This window comes from Spodoptera frugiperda, chromosome 26, assembly GCF_023101765.2.
Source record: "Spodoptera frugiperda isolate SF20-4 chromosome 26, AGI-APGP_CSIRO_Sfru_2.0, whole genome shotgun sequence".
NCBI lineage: Eukaryota > Metazoa > Arthropoda > Insecta > Lepidoptera > Noctuidae > Spodoptera > Spodoptera frugiperda.
The window spans coordinates 13648492-13675454 of record NC_064237.1 but is presented as its reverse complement, the minus strand read 5'-3'; the positions used below and the strand labels follow the sequence as shown (position 1 = coordinate 13675454).

General features: G+C 38.7%; 1 protein-coding gene across 7 annotated transcripts in view; it reads right to left on the bottom strand.

Annotated features, from left to right (window-relative positions):
* Nucleotides 1–26800, bottom strand: part of LOC118263954 (epsin-2) — a 29770-nt gene extending 2970 nt beyond the window's left edge. The window contains exons 1-11 of one of the 7 annotated variants that reach the window (XM_050705086.1): nucleotides 26406–26658; nucleotides 14535–14608; nucleotides 10376–10465; nucleotides 9551–9842; nucleotides 5905–6077; nucleotides 5339–5389; nucleotides 4798–4991; nucleotides 1683–1836; nucleotides 959–1054; nucleotides 520–652; nucleotides 63–292 (exon numbers count right to left, since the gene is read on the bottom strand). In XM_050705086.1, coding sequence (XP_050561043.1) covers nucleotides 63–292; nucleotides 520–652; nucleotides 959–1054; nucleotides 1683–1836; nucleotides 4798–4991; nucleotides 5339–5389; nucleotides 5905–6077; nucleotides 9551–9842; nucleotides 10376–10465 — 1413 coding nt within the window. In that variant the 5' untranslated portion in view covers nucleotides 14535–14608; nucleotides 26406–26658. Of the gene's footprint in view, nucleotides 1–62; nucleotides 293–519; nucleotides 653–958; nucleotides 1055–1682; nucleotides 1837–4797; nucleotides 4992–5338; nucleotides 5390–5904; nucleotides 6078–9550; nucleotides 9843–10375; nucleotides 10466–14534; nucleotides 14609–15083; nucleotides 15305–25966; nucleotides 26275–26405; nucleotides 26659–26686 lie in introns of those variants that run through there. The other 6 variants (XM_050705084.1, XM_050705085.1, XM_050705081.1 and 3 more) reach the window with 6 other exon arrangements.
* Nucleotides 26801–26963: the final 163 nt, after the last annotated feature.

The following is a 26963-nucleotide window of genomic DNA, read 5'->3' as shown; positions in this document are numbered from 1 at the left end:
ACATTGAGTAGGTAAGTAATGTGTGGTCCAAATAAGTAAACGAGTGGAAGTATATATCTCACCGGCGGTGGCTGTGTGAACATCTGCGCGGGGCGCGCGACCGGGGGGGTGTCGGCGAAGGGGTTGTGTGTGTGTTGCGGGGGCGCGGCGGGGGGCGCGGGGGGCGCGGCGGCCGGCTGCAGCAGGCGGTCCAGGTTCACCAGCGACGAGTTCTCGCCCAGGAACGCAGACGGAGACTTCTTCATACCCGCCGCCCCCGCCGGGGACGATGGCTTCGGCGTTAGACTGTCACCTGTCGTACAATTGTTGTTTTAGATTTTTCAACAATAACACTTTTTTTGTTGGTCAACTGTTCCAAGTTCCCATCAAGGTATTCTTGAGATTTACATGTTTTGAAGATTTTCAATAATAAAATGTAAAAGTGGTCATAGGATATAAGATTTATACTTTAATTGATACTAATGATCTTTACTTCTAAGTAGTGTTAGTAAGTAGTAAATAAATAGTAATAATACTGACTGAGCGCGGTGAGGTCGAAGGGGTCGGCGTCGGTGTTGTTGTTGAGGTTGTTGCGCGGCCGCTGCGACAGCGCGTCGAACTGCTCCAGCTCCGACGAGGAAGGCGACGACAGGACTGACACCGGGGACTTCGCCTGCAACATATTACAACATACACAGTTAATATAGCCTCAATATGTAATTGAAGAATAGACACGGCTTTCAAGGTGTTTGATTAAAGATTACAGGTGGGTGAATCATACTTTGGCTCAACCGGAGTGACACCACGGTCTCGCAGTATAATGACGTGAAACAACGATGGCGTTGTGTTTTGTCGTGTGAGTCAGTTAGTGGCTACCCAATATAATTTTTGGAAATGCCTAAATTGCAAATCAATTAATTCAAAGAAAATAGTTTATTTATAGCTAGTCTGTTAAAGAAACGTGCACACAAGTACTTACGTGTGCGACAGGTGCCCACGGGTCTGCGGCGGCGGCGGGGGCCCACGGGTCCTTCGCCGGACTTCCTACTGCCGACCACGCGTCTGATGATGTCTCCTGTACATTCACGGATAACTTAACACACTTCGTAACAAACTTCATTGTATTATTGTATCTAAGCGCCGCCATACACGGACTGTTTAAGCAGTCAGGATCGACTGCTTCAAGCTGCGACTGCATAGTGAACTATAGACTTCTACGTACATACACGGACTGCTCAAGTAGTTAAGCTAACCACTCAAACAGTTATCAATGGCAGCTTCGAGCTGTTGATTGCAAGAGCGGTCCATGTATGTGAATCACTGGGTAACTCCGTACAGTCCGTGTATGGCAGCTCTGAATGTTGTAAATTAGCAAACACACAGTAAAATCATTAATGTTCTTAATTAATCTAGCAGAACCTACGTTGGAAGGAGTGGAAGATCACGTTATACAAGTTTCAAGTTATCAAGAGACACACTTCTAGCACATTACAGTAAACACTAATAGATCTCACCATCGAGTCAGTGAATATACTGAAATCCAAATGCGACTGGTAGAACAAACAACAATATTATTTACTTGTTGATATACAATACTATACCTAATATTGAAGAGCATATGTTTTAATTTCGTAGAAACATCATCTGTTATACATATTGCTAAACAAATGAATGAGCTTTATAAAAGGGAGATAAATACATACCGGTCTAGGTTGCTCGGCGCCGCCCCAGGGGTCCACTAGTGGGGGTGGGGCAGAGGACGGCGGACTGCTGAGGTTGACGTCCAGCAGGTCCAGCAGGTGCGACTGCTGGGACGTAGACTGGCCCTTCTTAGGCGGCGGCAGCCCGTCTGTTGTCCTGCGGGAGATACAGCTCGTTAGAATAGGTGCTCAAATTATAGTTTATGTACTAAAACTACACAATACCTATGTAGGTCGCAAACCAAGTGTAAAATTTAGATAATATCACATTTATCTTTACTTGTAAACTAAGTTAGTTATGTAAACTGTTTAGGAAAGTTAGTAGGCTGACACGCAGCTACATGTTGTTGAGTTGAGTCTCGTTTATAGTCTGTCACACCTTGTTATGTTAAATAAACTTCACTTCATTTCTAGTGTACACGAAAAAGAAAAGAAAGAAAGGTAACAATAAATAAACTTTTATTTGTAGCCAAACACAAGTATAACAAACAAAAAAATAAATATGTATAATCAAAATGTATAATACTACTAAAACATTTGCATTTTAGCCTAACTTCTCGGTTTGCGACCCACATACGACTTAGATTTGTCGAACAACTTCTGTAGTTTCTGTAAGGCGAGCCTAGCTTTACTCTCTGGCCGCAGACCGACAAAGGCTGGGCGTGCGGTAACTGTAACGTGGGTAACTAGGTAGTGACGAGTCGGCACTGACTGTATTACATTCGGTCTGAGACACTCCATGCAGCCGTACAACCAGCTCCGTAGGGGCGCGGCCGGGGGCGCGGGGGGCGCGCTCGGGGGCGCAGTCGCAGGCGCCGCGTCCTCTACTACCGACCACGAGGGCGCAGAGGGCTCGGGTTTGTATGTTTGCAGTCGCATTACTTCGTCACGGAGATACGCTTCTATTCTGGAGGGGATGGGAACGGGGTTAGGGTGGGGATGAGGATGTGGTTGGATTGTGATTGTGGATGGTTACAGGGAGTAAGGAACGAGGGAGGTACCAGTGGTAGGTAAGGTTAGGTGAGGTTACGTCCAATATTTTAACTTCTCAGTCATTAAGATAGACGAGGCAATTACATAACTGGTTTACTATTTGATTAAGCATTTCTAATGACCCTCTCAACTGTAGAACGCTACCTACATCGTTTGTATATGCGATATAAGTAAGTATATTATAGATATATAAGTACAATAGTATACTAACTGGAAGTCCTGCTGCGACTGGCTGATGGCGAGCTGCAGGCGCACGTCGTCGGAGCGGCGGCGGCGCTCGTCCCGCTCGGCCTCCTCGCGCGACATGGCCAGTAAGTATATAATAGATATAACAGTATACTAACTGGAAGTCCTGCTGCGACTGGCTGATGGCGAGCTGCAGGCGCACGTCGTCGGAGCGGCGGCGGCGCTCGTCCCGCTCGGCCTCCTCGCGCGACATGGCCAGTAAGTATATAATAGATATAACAGTATACTAACTGGAAGTCCTGCTGCGACTGGCTGATGGCGAGCTGCAGGCGCACGTCGTCGGAGCGGCGGCGGCGCTCGTCCCGCTCGGCCTCCTCGCGCGACATGGCCAGTAAGTATATAATAGATATAACAGTATACTAACTGGAAGTCCTGCTGCGACTGGCTGATGGCGAGCTGCAGGCGCACGTCGTCGGAGCGGCGGCGGCGCTCGTCCCGCTCGGCCTCCTCGCGCGACATGGCCAGTAAGTATATAATAGATATAACAGTATACTAACTGGAAGTCCTGCTGCGACTGGCTGATGGCGAGCTGCAGGCGCACGTCGTCGGAGCGGCGGCGGCGCTCGTCCCGCTCGGCCTCCTCGCGCGACATGGCCAGTAAGTATATAATAGATATAACAGTATACTAACTGGAAGTCCTGCTGCGACTGGCTGATGGCGAGCTGCAGGCGCACGTCGTCGGAGCGGCGGCGGCGCTCGTCCCGCTCGGCCTCCTCGCGCGACATGGCCAGTAAGTATATAATAGATATAACAGTATACTAACTGGAAGTCCTGCTGCGACTGGCTGATGGCGAGCTGCAGGCGCACGTCGTCGGAGCGGCGGCGGCGCTCGTCCCGCTCGGCCTCCTCGCGCGACATGGCCAGTAAGTATATAATAGATATAACAGTATACTAACTGGAAGTCCTGCTGCGACTGGCTGATGGCGAGCTGCAGGCGCACGTCGTCGGAGCGGCGGCGGCGCTCGTCCCGCTCGGCCTCCTCGCGACAATGTGTTAGATGCACTATGAACATCATATTGCAATCATCAATATTATTTAGACATGGCCAGTAAGTATATAATAGATATAACAGTATACTAACTGGAAGTCCTGCTGCGACTGGCTGATGGCGAGCTGCAGGCGCACGTCGTCGGAGCGGCGGCGGCGCTCGTCCCGCTCGGCCTCCTCGCGCGACATGGCCAGTAAGTATATAATAGATATAACAGTATACTAACTGGAAGTCCTGCTGCGACTGGCTGATGGCGAGCTGCAGGCGCACGTCGTCGGAGCGGCGGCGGCGCTCGTCCCGCTCGGCCTCCTCGCGCGACATGGCCAGTAAGTATATAATAGATATAACAGTATACTAACTGGAAGTCCTGCTGCGACTGGCTGATGGCGAGCTGCAGGCGCACGTCGTCGGAGCGGCGGCGGCGCTCGTCCCGCTCGGCCTCCTCGCGCGACATGGCCAGTAAGTATATAATAGATATAACAGTATACTAACTGGAAGTCCTGCTGCGACTGGCTGATGGCGAGCTGCAGGCGCACGTCGTCGGAGCGGCGGCGGCGCTCGTCCCGCTCGGCCTCCTCGCGCGACATGGCCAGTAAGTATATAATAGATATAACAGTATACTAACTGGAAGTCCTGCTGCGACTGGCTGATGGCGAGCTGCAGGCGCACGTCGTCGGAGCGGCGGCGGCGCTCGTCCCGCTCGGCCTCCTCGCGCGACATGGCCAGTAAGTATATAATAGATATAACAGTATACTAACTGGAAGTCCTGCTGCGACTGGCTGATGGCGAGCTGCAGGCGCACGTCGTCGGAGCGGCGGCGGCGCTCGTCCCGCTCGGCCTCCTCGCGCGACATGGCCAGTAAGTATATAATAGATATAACAGTATACTAACTGGAAGTCCTGCTGCGACTGGCTGATGGCGAGCTGCAGGCGCACGTCGTCGGAGCGGCGGCGGCGCTCGTCCCGCTCGGCCTCCTCGCGCGACATGGCCAGCGCCAGCTGCAGCTGCAGCTCCTCCTCGCCCGCCGTCAGCGGCCGCGCCAGCTCCGCCTCGCGCCCCGACCACTCCGCGCCCTCGCCGCCCAGCTGCAACACACACACACTTATTACACACTCTGTCTTAAGAGAATATTAACACACAGAGAATGTACACACAATATATTATCTACTGTGTCTCATAGTCACGGACGAGAGATTAAAAAACAAGCGAGTATATAACAACAACTTTTACCTAGTGAACAAACTATGACCAGACAAAAATATTATTAACTATAGTACAAAAAAGTTTGTCCACCACAAATCTTAAACTAAATCAAATATTCCTTTACAAGCACAGTCAATCCTATATAAAGATGAACTATACTTGCAGTTCCCATAGCGTTAGATATTAAAACAGTAATAAATTAGGTGTGTGTTAGGTACAAAGTGCTCACCGTGGGGTAGGGGCTGGAGTCTAGCCCTCCTAGCGCGCCTTCACTGCCGAACTGTAGGACATAACCGACATGTTAACAGGGAGGTTAAGCGTTACCGTGACATGTTAGATGCGGTGACGTGGCGAGAGGTGATTACAATAATGTTAGATTATGTGCGTAAAACGACGAGCGTGCCAGTGCCAAGTATTATTGAAACATAAATTACATAAGATACAAAACATTTTAGGATAATTCTTTGCTGAAACTCGACGGTTGTTCTCCAAAATCTGTATTGTACCGCACACGAAACTTGTCATAAGTGTAGCAGTGCCCGAAGGGGTTGAACTGCAGGTTCTACATATTTAATGACACGTTAAACCCTTTAGTGTTGAGACCACTTATAACAGCCAATTTCATAAAACGACCTTAATCGAAGATCTTCAGGTTGAGATGGATATTCGACATTATTTTTACAGGCATTAAGATCAGTTATTTGAAATCGGCAATAGGACCGCCTTTATTGTGACCATGTAGGTAATCCTTTAAGTTATGTTTCTGTGCATGTATTGTAGTGTAGGGCTACTCACGGCCGGGTAGGAGGGGCTGCTGGGCGTGTCGAGCGCGCCGTCGCTGCCGAAGGCGCTGGCACTCTGCGCGAACCTCTGCTTCGCCTTGAGCGCGCGCGCCCGCTCGTTCTTCAGTCTCTCCTCGTCTTTCAATAGGTTCACCAACGCTTTCGCCTTCTCGCGAACGTTTTGACCTGGAACAAGTATTATTGAGCATGTTAGAAAACTTTAAGAAGATATGAAGATCAAGTTTATGCATTAACAACCCGTGAGAGCTCTACAAAAGAGGGCTTTGCTATACTATGTTAAGCAGTGTAGAACAGTGCTTTATCAACAATATAATAATCTAGTAAAATTCTGGGAAATATAACAACAAAAAAAAAGTAGGCGTAAACCATCTCCCGTGTGCCACATAGTACGTATAAATTATACATAGCTTTAAAGGTTTACACGTTCACTACTAACCAGTGCTTAAATTGTTACTATTCCCAAGTAATTAAATATAAAACGAGGTTTATTTAAATAAAAAGAAATAATATAATAATAGAATGCGTAGATACACAATAAGGGTCACTGTCAAACTGCTAGCAATATGCATACAGAGCTGGATAATCCCACAGAAATATCAAATGTTTCAGAGGTACTGAACATGGTGGTTTTATTTCAGTATTTTTAGAGATATTGTGTGATGGCTAAACTTAATCTATCCACAATTACTAGTCCGGTCAATATACGATATTGAAATATCAAAAATTCCGACAGAGCTGAATTTTGGTACAGACCTTTATTTTACTATAAAGATTAAAATATTAAAAGTCCCCATCTATCCCATATGTGCTTCAAAAGTTATTCGGGGTCAAAGGTCAAGATTTTAGGTTTTTTGAGTTTTTCTCAAAAACCGTAAGTTTTTTGAAAAAATACCTCAGACCAAATTTCGTGGGTTAAGAACTAGAGTAGCGTAAGGGCAAAATGACAACTTCTCAGGAGAGCCGAAAAACAACTCAAATTTACCTACCGTCAACTTGTAGGTCTTTTGTGGCAAAATCTATAGTATCTGTATATCTGGTTTTTACTTAAAATAAAGCTTTATTTATTGGCTACAGATTACTGTAAATTTATGTTAAAAAATTAAATTAAAAAAATATATATACATATATTTTTCTAAAACTGGTTGACATACGTCATAATAACGGACTGCATTACTTTAATTATTTAGTGCCATAGTAGCGTAACCCACCCTTACGTTTTTTTGGCACGGAGAAAAATTACAGAAGCGTACAAAACAAGGACCCATAAGCAGTAACGGCTCCTTACGTTTATTTGGCACGAAACATTTAAGGCTACAAAATCATAATTCGGTGTCCTATTCGCTCGTAAGTCGAGTTACAATCGTTGTGCTCATAACTTTATTGACAAAATAATGTCAAGATTATTGTAAGTAGAAATACTTCCTTTTAGCAATAAACAAACTTGTTTAATTTTTATGCGTTATTATTGTACTAAGCAATCTACACACTACATCGTTCCAGTTTTTCGGCACATACAAATATGGGGATTGAAAAAGCGAATGGTGAAAAAAAAAAATTTTTGAGTTTTTGCCCTTACGCTACTCTAGTTCTTAACCCACGATTTGTAGATCTCAAAATTCTCTACAAAATGGTCCTTATAAGTTTTTCTATAAGTATTACCGTTTCTAAGATAGATTCGTGTGCCCCCCACACATTTTTCCACTTTGGAAGCGTCTAACTTTCAAACGATTGATTTTGACGAAAAGTGGTTTTAGAAACCTTAATGTCTTTTTTAAAGACCTATCCATAGACACCCATCACGGATATGTAAGCTGAAAAAAAAATTTTTTTTAATCAGTTCCATGTATGGAGTGCCCCCTTTACTTTTTAAATTTATAAATTTTTATTCAAAATTCGAATAGCGGTTACCGAAATACACCATCTTACAAAGTTTCAACTATGTAGGCCCAACAGTTTCGGAAATAAATGTCTGTCCGTCCGTCCGTCCGTCCGTCCGTATGTCACAGCCTGTTGGGCCACGAAACTGTTGGGCCACGAAACTGTTGGGCACATATCCGTGATGGGTGTCTATGGATAGGTCTTTAAAAAAGACATTAAGGTTTCTAAAACCACTTTTCGTCAAAATCAATCGTTTGAAAGTTAGACGCTTCCAAAGTGGAAAAATGTGTGTGGGGACACACGAATCTATCTTAGAAACGGTAATACTTATAGAAAAACTTATAAGGACCATTTTGTAGAGAATTTTGAGATCTACAAATTTGGTCTGAGGTATTTTTTTGAAAAACTTACGGTTTTTGAGAAAAACTCAAAAAACCTAAAATGTTGAACTTTGACCTTGAATAACTTTTGAAGCACATATGGGATCGATGGGGACTTTTAAATTTTTAATCTTTATAGTAAAATAAAGGTCTGTACCAAAATTCAGCTCTGTCGGAATTTTTGTTCTTTCATTACTGTTTTCAGGTCTAAATTGACCGGACTATACTAGCAAAATTAAATTAGCCACCAAACTAATTCTGTCTCTACGAATAGCATTTCTTATTTATTATTACATATAAAGAACTAGTGGCTAATTTGTTTTAATTTACACAACTTGCTATACTAAAACTAACAATTTAATTAGTGTTAAAAACACATTTGATGTTGACAACTACTTAATTAAGGTCCATGTAGAAAATAAACTGGCAAAATCAAAATCTAAGAGGCTATAACTATGGACCATAGTTTGCAATCCCTACTGCATATCGCAGCGATAGATAATGCAACGCCTCCGCCGCGCGGCTTGCGTATATCATTAACATTCGGCACATGGGACTGATTACCGATTACTTCGTCATTTGATTGAGTCAGTTAGACGGTTGAGTCCTTAGTAAAAGTATTAGCATGGTTTAGAAGCTAGGACTGACTACAAGGTCACCTCATTACAGTTGTGTTAATCCAACTCCTTCTGACTTGTAATCAGTTCAACAAAAGCAGTTACAACATGAATAATTATATTCTTACTCGCGCACTCAGTCAGTTGTCTTCTTTTTCCATACAAAATCGTTACTAAATAATAGTTTAAGTAAGCATTAAATGACTCTGAGTGTGGCAGTTACTGACTTAATTTAATCTAGTTGTAAGTACGATTGTTGCCCACTTGGAAAAATATGACGTTTATTAATAAGTACAAAAAGTTTATTACTAATACGCGCTATCATTGTCTTATTAGGAAAGCAATTTCATAATTTTATTTTTAATACTTGAAAATCTAACCAATGCAGTGTTGAAATTAAATTTTCATCATAATTTAGAGAATACTGGATTGTAGCACACAGCCCGCTGTACGCTAGTTACGTCAGACTAATTAGCGGCTATCAAATTCCTGATTACATCAGTCCGCAATCAATGCTAGCGCAAGGACTTTTCTAAACAATTTTGTTTGTGAAACATTATGTATTTCACAAATAACTGTAATTCAAGCGATTCTTTACCTATATACGTCATTTATAAGAACATTTTTTATACCCCTAAAGACCAGCTGCAGTTATAGCAGATTAAAATATTGGCAACACCAGAGGCGTCGCGTTTCGCATCCACTCTTGTATAATATCTCAAATAATATACTTTAATAAACATGCCAAACACTGATCACTCACCCTGATCTTTCCCCTCCTCCATATACTGGAAGTCCTTAAGCGTATGTATTGCAAAGATGTTCTCTTTGCACTGCATCGCCACCTTCTCGCTGCCGGTCCTGATGAGGTACTCCATGAGCACGAGCGCCTTGTACACGTGCCGCCAGTTCTTGCCGTGGTCGTTGAGCCGCTTCCAGATCATCTGCATGATCTCTGTGAACGCCATCACGTTGTACGTGAGGTCGGCGATCTCCGCCATCAGCGTGCTCGAAGGGCCCCATGGGTCGTTTGATGTCGCCTCGCGCACTTTTACCTGGAATATATAGATGAATTTATGAGCAAATATTATAATGTATCTGTATATTATTATCTGTATATTATAAACAAGTCAGCCAAAAGTGCGAAGATTTGAGCACATTGGTGTGTTAATGGAGAATCCACACATGAGATTCCAATAGCTCTTGATAGCTGTTTCTCCAATTAATTATTCTCAATAGCTGCAATCTGATGGACATGATGCAGTGGACGGATACAGGCCCATGATGACGTCTATCAAAGCCAAATTCTACTGCCAAGGGGCACTTTAGACTCATGTTAACGTGCGCTTGTAATCAATAGACACATAGTAAATGTCATTTTCCAATAGCACACTTGAAGGTGTCCTTAACCAAGTTTCATACAATGGTCTCTCAACATTATTGCATATATCATGCACTATTAAATATTTAATTGTGTAGTTATACAAAAAGCTTTAAACAGAGACGAGTGGAAGGAGGGTAGGGAGGCCTTTGCCCTGCCGTGTGACGATATTCATGGCTATTCAATAATTATGTAGTTGTACTGTACCTGGGCATCGGAATAGTTGTGCGCGAGGTTTTTAATATTTCTCCTTAGGCCTGCCACGTTTACTTGCATTTCGTCCCGGCCACGGGGCATCTGAAACATACATATTTATTTATAAATATTGCATAATATAATAAAATTATAAAATAACTTTGCAAATAAAAATGATGAAATTATGATGGGCCTAACATGAACACACACACATCTTTCATTCTTGAATAAATGGTATGAAAGCTTTATCACAAATATGCTAAATGAATTGACTATATGTACTGAGTTCTAAGTATATGTATATTTATTCACTACTACATAAAAAGTCTGATTTACTATTTTTTTTTATTCAGTAGTTTGTTTATTGTATAGGAAATGTCAAGGCACTCAATACATAATAGTTTAAAGGTTCATATATCTGTTTAAATAAATACCAGCATTAAGAAATGTAAAGGAGATTCTTACAAGCTCACAGACATTCAATACATAAGTTGCGTATTTTAAATTTAGGACTTCAAAACAAAGAGATTGGTTATCTAACGATAAAAGGAAAGTGTTATCTATCCTGTTGAGTATTTGCGATAAAGAATTGTACTTATTTAGTAAACAATAAACATGGCCGCTGTAAACCTAAGCACCGACTGTAATCTCGAGTAATCACCGATATTGTTGTTATTCTAAATATATAATAAATTTTATATTTATTGATGACGCATGTATTCGCCGTGAAGCCTGTTTATTCTCCGAAGCGTGCGCAGGGGAAATTTTAATTTCCCCTGCGCGACAGCATTTTTATTTTAATAGAGGAAAATCATCCAACGACTTCTCTCGTATTGGGCGAGGCGAGAAAGGCCGTGTCAGTGCAGACTCTTACTGACTAAAAACCACCCCGTTCCTACTCCTGCCCTTCGAGCCGGAGCCCCGGTAAACCCGCTAGGGAGTCCGCAGCTCCGACAGCTAAGAGAGCTTGTTAGTGCACATGGGCCTATGTTCATTTGCTGTGTAGCTGCATTGCTTGACATGCAGCCTATGCTGCACAGAACTCACTTTATAACCTAGGTAGAAGCCACAGAGTATCATAAACACCAGTACAATATACCATACGGTCAGCAGGAAAACTTTACATCGCTAGTTTATTTCCCGGAACATTCTACTCTGTGTTATTGAAGCAATACTAGGAACTGTATATTTTACTTCAGTAAGGGGAACTTCTATTGACTGTGTTCACGGACAAATCTGTAGTTCGGGCACATGTATGCTTAGACAACCGTTGAATAAATTGTCGAGCTCATCATTGGTGTTATGAAGGCATAAACCTTTTACGACAGATGGTACTTTATGCTCCCTTACGTCCTATGATTTATGATCAATAAAATATTCTAATATTGCAAATTCTGAGACGAATTTGTTCGTTACGACTGCGACTAATATTGGCGACTTTATTAGTAAATATAAAACTTGTAAGAGGAGAATGGTAAGGAGGGAATTTATATAAACATAGCTACTTCCGCGTGGTTTTACCCGCTAGTAGTGTGATGTTTTATAGCATATAACTTTCCTCGATAAATTGACTATCCAATACAAATATTTTTTCAAATCGGACCAGTAGTTCCGGAGATTGGCGTGTTCAAACAAACAAACTTTTCCGCTTTATATTATGTTTTCATTTATCTATACTAAGAAAGAACATACAAAATATTGAAGTCAAGACGATCAAGATGTGGACAAGAACTAACAGCCTTTTAGTTATCATCCAGTTTACATTGGACATAATTTGGAAATGCTAATTCACCTTGAATCACAGTAGAGGACATAGCGTACACATGTAAGTATTCAGTCGGTGTGAGGACAGGGAGGACACTGACACTCCGGCCATGTCTAATTGACTTCCAACTATTTACAGTCGCGCACTAATTGGATGCCGGCCGGCACCACACTAGCTGTGTGTCACATCACTACGGGAGCTAATCACACTAATGTCATGTATCGCGATCGCACCGTGATGCTATTGATAGTACTCAAATAGGTAACAAGGTATATTGGTATTACACAGCTAATGTTGTATGGCATATAGAGTTAGTGTGGGTCTTTGAACGCCCTGTATATAGAAGTCGTTTGAATATATTTTTTTAATGATGGAGAGAGAAAAGTATGTAGGTACATAAATCTATGACCTTTTTGACTTGTTAATAATCAAAGAAAACAACAAATGTTTACACTAAAGTAACTGGTACTTGGAGCTGTTTATAGGATTTCGCCAAGAAGCCACAAAACTTGGCAGGCAGTGTGGTCCTTGTTCCTGATTCCATTGTTCCTGGGTGTCAAAGGACCAGGTCTTTATTCCATACAACGGTTGTTATTTCGGACGGTGAGCTTGTAAACACGTGACGTTTTGGTACAATATATTTTTATCTGCGGCGATTGACCCGACACAAAGACATTTTGGTTAGTGTTTGCTTGCAAGATTTGTTTGGATTACCGATAAAGAAAGATATGTGTAAAGAATTCGTAATTAATTACATCGAGGTGAAACTATACGTCCTACACATAAATGCTTTGAAGTTTTAAGTCGAACATAATGCAGATATGGTCCTGAAAATGCCTTTAAAACTCATTTTTGTCGACATAGACCTCTCTAGACTATCCCTGTACTAAAATGTAATGTACCTAATCTGAGGTACATTCATTGGTATTGATTGTCCATCGCAGGTACAGAGAAGATAACGTAAATTATCACCTCGTCACACGTAGCTGTTATTTTCGAGTGGTGTCTCACCAATGTCAGTGATGTGACCATGTACAGTACACTACTAGCTACAAACGATAATGTGAGTGACTAAGTGTGATAATTGATAACACACCGATTACATTTCGTTAATTTTTCGTATTTAGATTATATTTAGTTACGAGAAATACAATTTTAAGGTCTGTATCTAATCTATTCGGATTGTTTTGTTGGAGTATTTCATTACATTCGTATGAGAGCCAAAATACAGGTTAATTCATGAAAGAATAGATTGTTGCAAAAGAGTTTCTGTTTTATGAAATCCTGTCGTTATGTGAGGTAACTAAATCAATGATGGCTTATCTGAGGATATCAGCAGTGAGTCAGTCGTATTTGTACATACTACATATTATGTTACATTAGTCATACTGGTTCTGATAACTTGGGTTCCACAGGTAGATACATACATAGTATGTACTGTTACAATATACAACGTTTAGAAACATGTTCTGGTTAACTAGTTACAGGTTACATAAAGGTAAAGCCTTACCAAATTCTTTATGTAAAATAGACCTTGAAATGAGCGTGAACAGCGACGTCACGTACAAACAGGATTACGTGAAACGTGATTAATTTACACCGTTACAGATACTCCGTGAAAACATTACACTTGGAAACCTGTTTCTTTACTATTTTTGGACACAATATTGTACTATAATGTTATAATGTAAAAATGAATCGCTGAATGTGTTTCTAAGCGCAAATCTCGGAAACAGCTGAACCGATTCCGCTAATTCTTAGAAAATAACAAAGATGCGCAGAAATATTTCCGAGGCGGTACAAAGTTGGCGAGGTCCGCTAATAAATTGAAATTTCTAGTAACATCTTCATAATTCCATATACTTATTTGATCAAAAGTGGATTTACTTGAAACCAATACTCAGTCAGTCAGGACAGTCACTCAGTCGTTATGATATAATAGTTTGAGCATGTGTGACCATCGCTAGGGTCATAGACAGAGGCGTGTTGTTTGGATAGCTACGCAACAAATATGTGTCAAAGTCAAAATGAGCCGTATCCGGTCCATCAGTGCCGTACTGGTTACCGGGTAAAATGGATGACGGGGCGGTATGTACCTACTGCTTATAAAGAATTCATGAACTGTCCAAACTTCGAGCACTTACAGAAATGTCAGTGGCGTGTTTCTGGCGGATTTCTACTAGTGTTTGTTTGATAAAATAAAGATTGAAAATGCAGCCTTAATTTCATGATACGCAAAGAATAAATTCGTATGACAAATTGGTAGTTTGGTTCAGTAAATCGAATTAAAGCATAATAAAAGTTTGCAATCACAATAAAATTGACAATGTCTCCACTAAGGAATGAACCAAGCGAAATAATGCTACAAACTGATTGATTTATTGATACTAATCTACTATAACTTACGTTGGTGTGCAAGTGTTGTATTTTGTTTAAATTTTAGACAAAAACAGCCAAGTTTTGTTGGTTAGTCGCCTCGTCTGTCGACAATAAATACATAAAGATACACATACAGACAGAATATGTTAGTGCATGCATATCGGAACTAGAATAACTACTGTATACGTAAGAACTGTTGCATTTTGACAGAAATGTTTATATATTAACAATTTGCGTACATTGTACTACTAATACGTCGGTTCGCAAGCAGTCCACGTACATAGTATATGTAAATAAGGCGAACGCGTCCAGTGATTCAGTGAATCCAGTTTATCAATGGACTATACAATTCGTATCAAAACATCTATTGTTTGGCATCTGATTACTGTCAAAATGCAATTTTACTATACTGAGATTAAATATCTGTATTTATAACTATGGTTCAATAGGCAACACATCTACTTAACTCTACTGACATGCTTTAAGATATAAAATAAAACTAGTGCAATATTGTATACTACTATAACACAAAAATCATCGTTCTTTACTTGTTATTAGACAAGCAATAAAACCCACCGTAACTGAGATCACTTTCACTATAACACTAAAATGGCACTTTTGTATTTCAGGCAGTCATTAGCATGCCATAAACACGATATTGCACTTTCACATCAAATATTAGAAACAAGCGAGTAAAACACACAGACTACAAATTAATATGGCACTAGCGAGCACTACACTACAATATATCATAAATATCCAGTACACATATATTGTGTAGTTAGTTTTTCTGTCACTAATTAGAGAGGAACGTACTGTACAGTTGTACATCAAAGAGTACGATATCTGCGGAGACGCGACGCGTCACGCGGCGCGAACTGCTCGGTATTGTCTAGGTACGGTGCTAATGTGGCCGGAGTACTGTGAGCTCACACATGACTCAACATTGAGGAAATTTCGCACAAATGAAGCGAGGGGATTTTGTATTTCGCGCAGAGGATTTTTGTAAACAACTGCTAATTATTATCCTTGTCAATGAAGACCAACAATTAAAAATTTGGTCTCAAATTACTATATTATAATTAATTAATTCTTGTGTGCCGAAATCGTACCAATTACTGAATTGAACACATTGTGTTCCGTAACAAAAGAGTTATTAATACATATTCTAGATTGTTCTAACTCTACTCATTAAACAACAAAGCGTCGTAAAAATGTACAAAAACAAGCAAAGTACAAGTAATTCCTAATCAAATAGTTCATGCCATTACTTATTTGTGTCATCGTACTTCGCAAGATTCTGATTAGATAGTAAAGTCAACAAGGTGTTGTGTGCTGTCGGTACGTGGGTTCGTGTGCTGAGCTGCTAACAAAGAGGGTAGGTTGAGTAACTAGGTGGGAGGAAGCACTACGAGCCGACTGAAACTGCCTATAACTAAGAACTATGTATGAACGTCATGTATTGTATTAAATGCTGTTTACTCCGTCTCACGCAGTAATGTTTTAGCTTGCGCAAATAACGTCTTTATTTGTTATGTATGTGCAGATTAGATTAAACGAGATATCGATAAAATTGGCGAACTGAGATGACTGATAATAACTGTTGTTAAAGTTATGTCACCAACGAAGTAATGGCTAGACACTAGACAGATTATAGGGTGAATACGAGACTGAAAATTGCAGGCACAAAGCGTCTACAAGCACTAATTAGTAAGAAGAGAAAATCGAACTAAATACTTAAAAAAGCGAGGGTAAAGGAAAATAACTCTAAATAATGAAGGAATAGGAATGAAAATAACAAAGTTTTGACTCTTTTCATTCAAGTAATCGTTCGATTCATATACATATCTGATAGTACACAAAGACAATGGCTGTGTACAGGTGCGTACGCTTCAGACGCTAACGTCACGCGTTATCTGATAGTGAGTTGAAAGTAATTTACGTTGCACAGAATGTTCGAGATGCAAGTCTTTATGTTACGTGATCAATTTACGTAGAAATATATTAGTATTTTACTTCATTTGTAAACTAGTTATTTAAAGTTATCAATATCACCGTCATAATGTCATTTCAATTCCTGTTTCTTGCCTCATACAGTTCAAAAACACAATGTTTCTACTTGTAGGCACACAAAGTACGCGAAACTCGTGCGTCAAGCCGTAGCAATGCTAAAGATTTAACAATAAGTCGAGTTTGGAGGTCGAAATAACAAATTACTTATTAAAGCGCTTATTTACGGTCGACCGTAGGCACCGGTCACCGCCACGTGAGGTCAATGGTGGCTACCTGCCTCGCTCGCCAATATTGCCAATATCATCTCCAGATTGCAATATTGCTAAAGCTAGCGTAGGGACCCTCGTCAGCAACTAATATTGGTCCATAACAAGACTCGTAGGACCAATATCCAATTAATTGCCAATATAAACTATGTTGGGTGTTTGCTGAAATTTTAATCATCCCAATATTTGTAATAGTGCCAAAGCTACAGCATCAACTAAATTCTATCGAAACAAAAATGAGTAAAATTCGCTCTACACGATCCTAACTGTATTTTTGACAACATGTACTAGACCATTTTTCACTAACTTCTATGTGGATAGAAATAAGGTGGAATATCGTTTGTAGGAGGTGTATTGATAGTAATGATAGAGCGTGTTGGTCGTGAAGCGAGTCGTTCATTGAACTTATGATTTAGCGATGGTGTAGATCTGCATGTGTGCCTTACAATGGATCGCTGTATCAAACCCATTTGCAATGGACACGATCCCATTACATTTTACTATAGCATAAAATCATGCCCTTTAATTCTACGATAGGATATACGATTCCTCTCCACTTTTCGCTATTAATGTAAGGAGTCTCATGTCAAAGGGCCGTCCTTTTTAGGGTTCCGTAGCCAAATGGCAAAAAACGAAACCTTTATCGCCATGTCTGTCTGTCCGTCCGTATGTCACAGCCACTTTTCTTAAAGGCATTGCTGACTTAAGGCTTCATCACCAACTTTACCAGTCCAAAGAATCAAATCTTTGCGTTAATTAAAATCATCACTTGTATTTAAAGGAGTTTCCAATGACGGAAGTATTCTCGTGTTGGACAATTTAATGCTAAGTTCCTACGTATAAGGAGGAAGCATATCACGTGCCGCGATAGTCAATAGACTTGCAAATATTCGCACTATTGATCGCAGCCCGTAATCATTGCATTTGCACATAAACGACGATTTAATTTGTCACGAAGTAAATTGAAGGTAGCCCTTGGAAGCAACAGTACACGTATCTTTAGTTATTTATTGATTATGAAATCATCTGGGGATAATATGTTTGTAATATAATAGGTAGCTTTGTAGAAGAAAATCTAGTAGTAGATACCACAGCACAATCCAATGCTTGTCCAATCAATTCTTGCAGCACGAAGGACCATCATAGGACCAAAATTGTTAAAACAAAACTAATTCTCAGTTATTTATGTAGGTAGTTAAGCGTCACACATTTCTAAGCTTGAGTGCTATTTCAGACAAACAAAAGTTTACCAAATTGTCAAATATTAGCCAGAATTGTGACCAGAATGACAACGGTGAGAGACGCCAAGTGACGTGTCAATGTGACGAAAAACTAAATGAGAAAATTATCACAGAAGTTCCAGTCACAAATGGTTTACAAAAGATGCAATACAAAGAAGTGTAGAAGATTGGTATAATATGCTAAATGGCATAAAATAACGACTTGAAAACGAACATCTGTGTCCTAAATGCAGACTTGGAATTTGACTTTGATTTTGCAATTAAAATGTAATCATTGTTCCGCACCCTTTTGTCACTGTACTCATACTGCACACATAAGTCGTGATTTTAATAGTAATCGGTGTAAATGTGTGCGTGACCTTGTTATCGTGCATGCACACTGGTACTTTTGTGTTTATTTGTGGTGTACAGGTGGGACACTCCTGCGCATGGCCGAGGTCACTGACCGCCGCATCCTATCGCCGCGGAATATTGTTTCCGACTTTGAATATGAATGATGTGTTGATAATTTGTATTATCTCGGGTTATTTTAAGTTGTTTTTCACACACACTAATCTAAGGAAATATATAGAAAATTCTACCATTGTGCTGTTCATAATGTATTTAATGTTTCTGTCAGTCTATTGTAATAAGATATTATTCTCGAAATACATTTATTGTTTAGCAAAACTATTGTAAAAACTAGATATTTTAACCGAAAATAATAATGTGTCAATCACGTCAATATCTAAAATTGCAGTATTCATAGATAAGCAGGATATCGGACGAATTCGCAAGATTCCCTTTCAATATACCTACCTAACATTTGCACGCAACATCGGAAGTGACGCACTTACTCAAAAAATTGAGACAAACAAACAATGTACAAAATCGAATTCATCGGAAGAGTGTCTCGTAAACATGTTGTGGCGGTACTATTTTTACTCTGTTTTGTATAGCGTGTAGCGAAGCTAGCGAGGGAAGACAACATTCATGTGTTAGCGTTTATCAATCATCCCACGCGGGTGAAACAGCTGATCGAGCGGACGGCTAGTTTGGCGGCCACAAGGCCAGGGTATAAATTATGATTCTAGAACAAATCATTGAGAAATCCAACGCATTTTCAATAGCTTAATTTAAAAATCACGATACTATTTCACGAATGTCAAAGAAAAGTAGAAATGAAGAAATTGTGTTAAAGATAAAGACAACATAGTTAGTGACTACCTTTATACATATTCGGACTAATGGTACGGTGTTTCCATAGTGTTTCACATGATGTTTTCTCCCCAGATTAACATCGTTAGATAGTTGCATCACCGTATACATATTTTGGTGGTTACATCACGAAACTGTGGCTAAAATTAATTCACTTTCACAATGTTAAACTAACAGAACATGGTAGACTACTGGTTTAACTAGCCACTGTGGTATAAAGACCTCATGTAAGATGGTCTGAGGCCGTCTGTATCACCAGAGTACATGGAAATGAGACTCAGATTGTTTTTAAGTTGGACTTTAAAGTGGGTCCTGGGATCCGAGGAAGGACCAAGATAGGATCCGAAGTAGAATCAAGAAGATGAATTTAAAATTGATAACTAAATTAAAGTCAAAGTCAAAGTCAAAATCATTTATTTCAAATAGACCAGAAAGGCACTTTTGAACGTCAAAGCAAATATAATAATATTAATAACGTCTGTCTGTCGGTCAGTCCTCTAGTGAAGCTATTTGCTCGTTCCAAAGTGTAGATTCCTATGGAGAAGAACGAGCAAGAAACTCCATAGGTTACTCTTTTTCAATCAGATTTACAATACAATTCTTGGTTACATTGTTTTGATTACTTCAATTAGATAAGTGTATGACAACGTAAAAGCATAATTCACAGCCTAGTTTTTAAATGTTTTTCTGCTGTGCGAAGCGAAGTTTGGACTAAAGGGGTTTTAATTTTTAATTCGATTCTAGTCACGGCGATCCTGTGGCTAGCGTCGAGTAGCCGCGGATGTCCGGGAGTTGGCAGTAACTCGGGAAGATTACCGACTACATCTGTAGCATAACTAGATGATTCATGTAAAATTAGTCTTGTGGCTCTTACTGCTGGTTAGTTTAATAATCTGGGTTGTTGCTTGGAAGGATAGTATGACAGAGTTTGCAGTAAAGGCAGATGTGTCACTTAAAAATTAAATCATATTTCATTATACTTTCCTTTACAAAATGTGATGAAAAATGGTCAGGGCGCGGTAGTCACTTTAAGGGTTCTAACTTCTGAGCTGACACCAAGTATATAATACTGCTAAACAGAAAACTATTTTTTTTATTTAAACATTAAAAGTGTGGACACCTATCCCTATCAAATAATAACCAACTCCTACGATCTATCACAATATTGATACATACATAAATGTAATTGAAGTACGGAGACGTTGTGAATGAGGATCTTTATTCATAATAGCTCAACAGGTTTTTTATGAATAAAGGATCACAGTCCACGATGACTGTGTAGTTTGTTCCAAGTTGAATCTCTAACACGATACGTAACTTGTGTGACTCATAATTATTCGGAAAAATATGAGTCCTATCGATTACGTACGGAGTGGGAACACGGATGCGTAGTTTCATTGATAACTTTGATTTTTTAATTAGATAAGGACATTAATTTAAGAATCAATTAGTAAAGTTAATGCTAATTTTAGATAGTGAACTGATTATATTTGTACTTGCAATAACTAGTAACGTGCCATCATTCGAACTCGTAAGTTCTTATACACGTGGTCTTAAAGGTACATAAAGTTCCCTAAACAACATGAGCCCTAAAACGGTACTACGAGAGACTCCATAAAAAACGTATAAACTTGGCCAAAACACGGTAACATTAAAAATGTTTGAACTTATGAGGCAGATTGTCTGAAAATTTAATGTCAAACGTCCCTTGGCGCCATATTTTTTGGCAAATGTGTACCGGGTACCTAGTATCGGTGATTCAGGTCGGAGGGGGCTGGTCAGCGGCCAAGGATGTCAAGATTAAGGGTAAACAATGTGGGACGAGAACTATCTTCGTTGCTTATGAAATAGACCTACGTGTATTGGTGCCTATTTATTTATTGATCGGTAACCTCGTGCCATAACTGCATTTCTTCGAAGGCTAAACTTGTTATCGTCCGTCACATGAAGAATATATTATGCTATGGTAGAGTATGGCTGTGTCTAGCTTACATAACGTACCTTCCTAGTACAGTAAGTATCTACAAGATTATGGTAGAAAAAGAATAAACGACATTAATTGGGTGTCTAAAATTATCAAAGCCATTTTTTGTTCTAGCCTTTACTAATTCGTTTTGAGGTCGGCGCTAACTCCTAATCTGATTTGGCTGAATGTCAGTATTTTAGATAAAAATATAAGAAGCAAAATTTTAGAACCATATCAGAGAAAAACGTAATAGTTTCCTAATCTGTACGCAACGCATATTAATTGGGTAAGCAAGGTCTCGGTCTAAAACCAAGTTATGTCAAACTTTAGAATATTCTTGGCCTGAAAAGACAGAAACTAATTTCTCAGGGCAATGAAGACATTTCACTGTTAGCCACACATAATAACGAGCTCCACGTGAAGCCCCCTACGGCAGCCATAGGCTATAAATAGCAGCGATTGCCAGCAGATCGATACAGCACGTAAAGGCATACGTAAACAGCAAGGCAAGGTCTATGGTGGTGCCGGCGACCTTGGAGGAACTATGCTTTAATATTTATTAAGTGGAACTAGGCTCACACCTTCGGCACTTGTCATCATTGACATACAAACAACTTATGATATAACGAAAAAAGGTAATTACCAAAAAAATGTCCTCTACACCTAGATGAACTAGATCGAACTCAGAAAGAGAAACAAAAAAGACTGAAACCGGTTTTCTAACGGTCACAGATCTTAGACCAGTCTAGCCGTGAGTCTGTCAGCAAAAAGTGACATCAAAATTGTATACAAGAAACCATCCTATTGACAAGAGGACAAGAGGGCTTCGCAGTGCGTAAAGGACAAATAACCTATTGGCAAGGTTTGTGCTAAAACCAGTCGGCCTCGCGTGGTATGCATCTTACGTTATTGTAGTAATGCTAATTGATGTCATGTTGCAAATGCCAGACTTAGTATAGGCAACTAATTAGTACTTGATTAGGACATACAGCGGCAGTTGGTAACTGGGGTAGTGTAGAGGATTGTGCTTCAGAGGTTTTTGTTTTAATAATTTTGGAAATACCCGTAATGGAATCCAACCTGATGTAAGCAATATAGGTTTTTTGGTATACCAAATAAGGAATAAATAAATTATTACTTATAATGATTTATCCTTAAAACGTCAACGGAGCAAACCCACACCAAACTTTCTAACAGATTACATACAGCGATTAGCAGATCGCAGAAAACGTTCCAAAATATTAATGTTGCTTGGAACTATATTTAGCCATTCTAGTTACATAGCATTAGCCGATAGGTAAATCTAATTCGACATGGGAAATAAGTGCGGCGGCTACATTTATAGCCGACGCGTGGATTTGCTCGTGGTTTCATGTTGTTTGTACTTCGTGACGAATTTGTGGAATGTTTGAAGATTCAATTGTTTGAAAACACATCGCTGTACGCCACTGTTCACTTCGACAATAACGCAGTCTTCTGCGAAACAACTATTCTAGATGTAATGCCTAGCATATTTTTGGAATTTAGATAGTTTACCAGTGCGAAATAGGAAAACGGATGTTGCACGGAACATAAGATAAAATTAAACCACATTTTGCATTGGTTTCCTACTAGTTACAATAGGTGATATAGAAAAAAACCCGGTGTAGCATACGGAAAGCTATTATCGTATACATATTTACTTCATTAATTAAACAGCAATGTCGTCAAATCTATGAATAATAGGCGCTTAGGTATTTACTGTTATCGAAGGAAGAACGTTGATAACAACTTTATGTGATAAGAGGTGAACAACATAATTTCGACGGAGAATGATTTTCTATGAAAGAGGTACGTGGCCTTTACGAGAGAAAGTGTATGTAGGTGTCGAACTAGAATCGTGGAGACTGACTCACGTTTAAGGACCCACTCATCGCAAACAGCGACTTGAAGGGATTCGCTTGTAAGATGAGATTATACCAATGCATTGGTGATTAAGGATAAAAATTCAAGAAAAGACATCGAAATAAGAAAAATCGTGGAATAGGTAAAAGGAAAACAGAGAAATAATCCTAGAAAAGTGTAAATATTAGTCAGTATTCTGAGAAAAAATTAGAAGCAATATCTGAATGAGCACGTTTGCAAGGAACTTTCCAAATATTTACAAGAAATAGCGTGTTAGTCAACAAGTCTAGTTTTACGATAATTCAGATAATACGCAAAAACGCGGCATTGTGCGCAGTTATCGCAGGTCAACTGCTTATCTGATATTTTGTGGGTTCAGTTCCCTAATTTCATCTCTCTGTCATGATAACGTTTGTTGTTTTACTGGTGGTAAACAAGGTCTTGGAGTCTTCGCCAACAAAAGCAAGAATATAGTAACAACACTTTGGAAATGATTGTGAAATTTTTAATATAATCTCAGTATCAGTACTCTATGTCGGATAATCTTTCGAAGACTCAATCCTTCTTGGCCTTTCAGAAACTTCCTTTTATTTATGCATGTTTCAAAAACGGTGGAAAAAAGCATAGCGACATTTCTGTAGTTACAATGCGATACAACGAACATTAAAACAACATTGAAATCGACTTCCACAGTTCATTACCAAGGACTTCAGATGTCATTCCAACACACATTGGACATAAATAATCACTTTTAAGTACCGGGAGTTTGTGTAGTTCGATCACGTAACCAACCTTTTTACGGAAGCTCTTAAAATCAAGGAAAGGCTATCAGTAAAGTGTATTTTAACACATTGGAAATAGCAGTCAGAATTACATGTAGGTAATGTTTAATAGTTCCTTGCAAAAATAATGCTTGAAGACAGTACGTATATGACGTTGCGATCGCGTTAAGGAAACGACATTGCCCCACCGACAAAGATTGACATTGAATAAGAACCTTGTGTGTTACTAGGAGGAAACTTACTGTAGTATAGATAACCGACCTGTTTATAGTCAGAACAGTACTTTGAACTAAAAGTTGGTAAACAAAAGTCTTGTTGAAAAACTTTTCGATATCGAAACTGTAATAGAAACGGTTTAATAGTAATTTAAATAGGGGTGAATAGACACAGGAATGTAATGTAAGAACATTTTCCCAACATTTATTCACCCCTCTTCTGTATCTATTCGCCCTGTTTAACGGTAAATTAAATAAAGAACTTGATAGTGTACTTACCTACAACAGTTACATTAACTAGTTAACTTGTTTGTGAATATTGTTTATACTTTAAATAAGAGGTAAAGCAGTGTTAAATTATTTCTGTCCAGTGAAACACTGTGATACTTGTGATAGCATTATAAATAAGTTCCTAATTGCTATTTAATTAAACTATTATGATAAGGAGGAATCAAGAACTCTTATTATTTAGTTTTTACGATAATAACTATAGTCAATAGATCAAACTGCACAGGCATGTGAATTCTACGAAATATTATGTTTCTATTAATTATGTTCAATTTAGCATTATGCTGATTGTCAGCGTGATAAAAATAACATTTATTTTTTAAGACTATCCACACAAAGTCTCAGATTATAATTAAGTGTGAAATTATTGTAAATTAGTGTCAGATAACTATAGGAATTTCCTAAGTTTTGCAGAGGGTTTTACCAATTATTGATATGGAATACAATTATAAAAACAAATGCGAAAATCTACAATAGGTACTTATGGTAATTCCAAAAAGTAGACAATAATTTATTGATAAAAGAAATGTTTATAGCATTATTGTACTATCTACATCTATTATATAAAAACATGTCACTAAATGTGTTGCTAATAAATCTCAAGAACTGCTGAACCGATTTTGCTAATTCATTTTTTGTTGTGTTTGTTATTGTTAAGAGAAGGTTCTTATGTAAGAAATAAATAACAAATGTGGTCAGAAAAAGTTCCAAGGCGAAACAAAGTTGGCAGGGTCTGCTAGTATTGTTTAGTAATAAATAAATAAATCACATTTGAGGTTGAAAGAGCTGAATAACAATGACACCTAAAACAAATGCCTATACAAATCATGTTATCAGCTGCAATCTCCGTGTCACAAAGACCAGGGATTTGCAACACCGAGGTTTCAGGGTCTCTTCGCTATCAGCATATAAATTATCATCAATCAGGAATATATTATTACCTAATTCATTATAGTTTACCGAAGGAAAGATTAAAAGAAAAAAGTATTTTAAAGTAATTAGTATACAATATTCTGTGACAACGGTAAACAATTAAATATCATCATAAATTAAACCTGTTTCAGATAGAAATTGATTTTGTAATTATGAAATTAGTTTTTAAATGCATTTAAAAATTCTGTTTTGAAAGTTATGGTAAATGTTTTCATATTCTTTTACTTTCACAATATTGATTTGACTGGTTGAATATGGACACATTGATTAGAAGTCATGTGATTTTACTACAAACAGGAAAAATATGATAATAACATTAAAATCAGCTGTTTGAGCTATGTTTATATTCAATAGGCACACTTTTCTACACAGTTCTTATTTCAAAGTAAGTAACTAGGCAATGATTTATCCATATTATTTTTTTAAATGCTTGTGTAACGAGGTATAACTAAGTTGTATTCTTATAAGATACAGGTATAATTTAATTGTGGTCAATATTTGTGGTTACATGATAGTAATGGAGCGGAACATTTAGAGTGATCAAGCATTAATTAATGAGTGGAATAAATCATAACTGTAAAGTAAATAGTTGCTGGGACAAGGCTATTAGCAAGGCCTCTAACAAGAAGCCGTAAAAACTAAGGTTATGCGAACAAAAACAAAAAATAACTTACACAATATTGAAAGGACTGCTATAGCAACTACACTGTACACTTTAAATGATCACTTTTTTCGTACGAAACGTACGGTGTGCACACGAATAACGGAATCAACTGGAGACTATTTGATACTACTATCATCTGTAGATAATGTTTATCATATCAAAGGCAACGTTACCACAAAGAATATTCAACTTGCATACACTTGACGTCACAAAACAACCACCCAATTCGCAAATACACAACACAGACATCCGATAAAGTTGGTAATCGCGGCCTAAATACGATACAAGTACGCGGCGCGCTACGTCAGCCCAGCCTCGCTGCATACACTAACTACGGTCTACGGCTGAGCTGAAGGGGTGAAGGTCTACGTTGCACAGTCACACAGTCAGCATTACATAGAAAGTTAATGTCGGCCAAACATTGATGCAATATCAAATCAAAAACTTACCAAATAACAAGAATTGACGTTGTAACGAATGTTTATCCCTCAGTCAAACTTATTTTTGTAAATATATATCACACATTATACTGTTCTAACGTTACACAACACGGTATCACACGATTTACTGTACAATTTAGTTAATTTTTCGTCTAAACAAAACAGTTTTTGACGAATTGACAAATATCGTTTTTATTCGTGACAAAATCAACATGTCCTCCAACAGGTCATCCGGTCATAATTTTATTTGAATAGTAAATAATTGACATAAATACTGTATCAAAAATTACCTTTACAGGTTTTCTGTTTTTATTAGAAGTACAAGATAAATATCTAATAGTAATATTTATAAATATACAAACACAACATTGAAAGTATCTCAATTAATAACTATAGGACGTAAACTATGTTGATAGTTTTTTTTTTAAATTTAAATAGTATCTATAGATGTTTACAACACTAGCGCTAGTATAAAGGTATAAAGCGATGATGTGACTTTCTATTTTCTTCGTGATTTGTTTCCTTTTATTTATCTATTACTAATTAGTGTGAATTACCAAATATTAA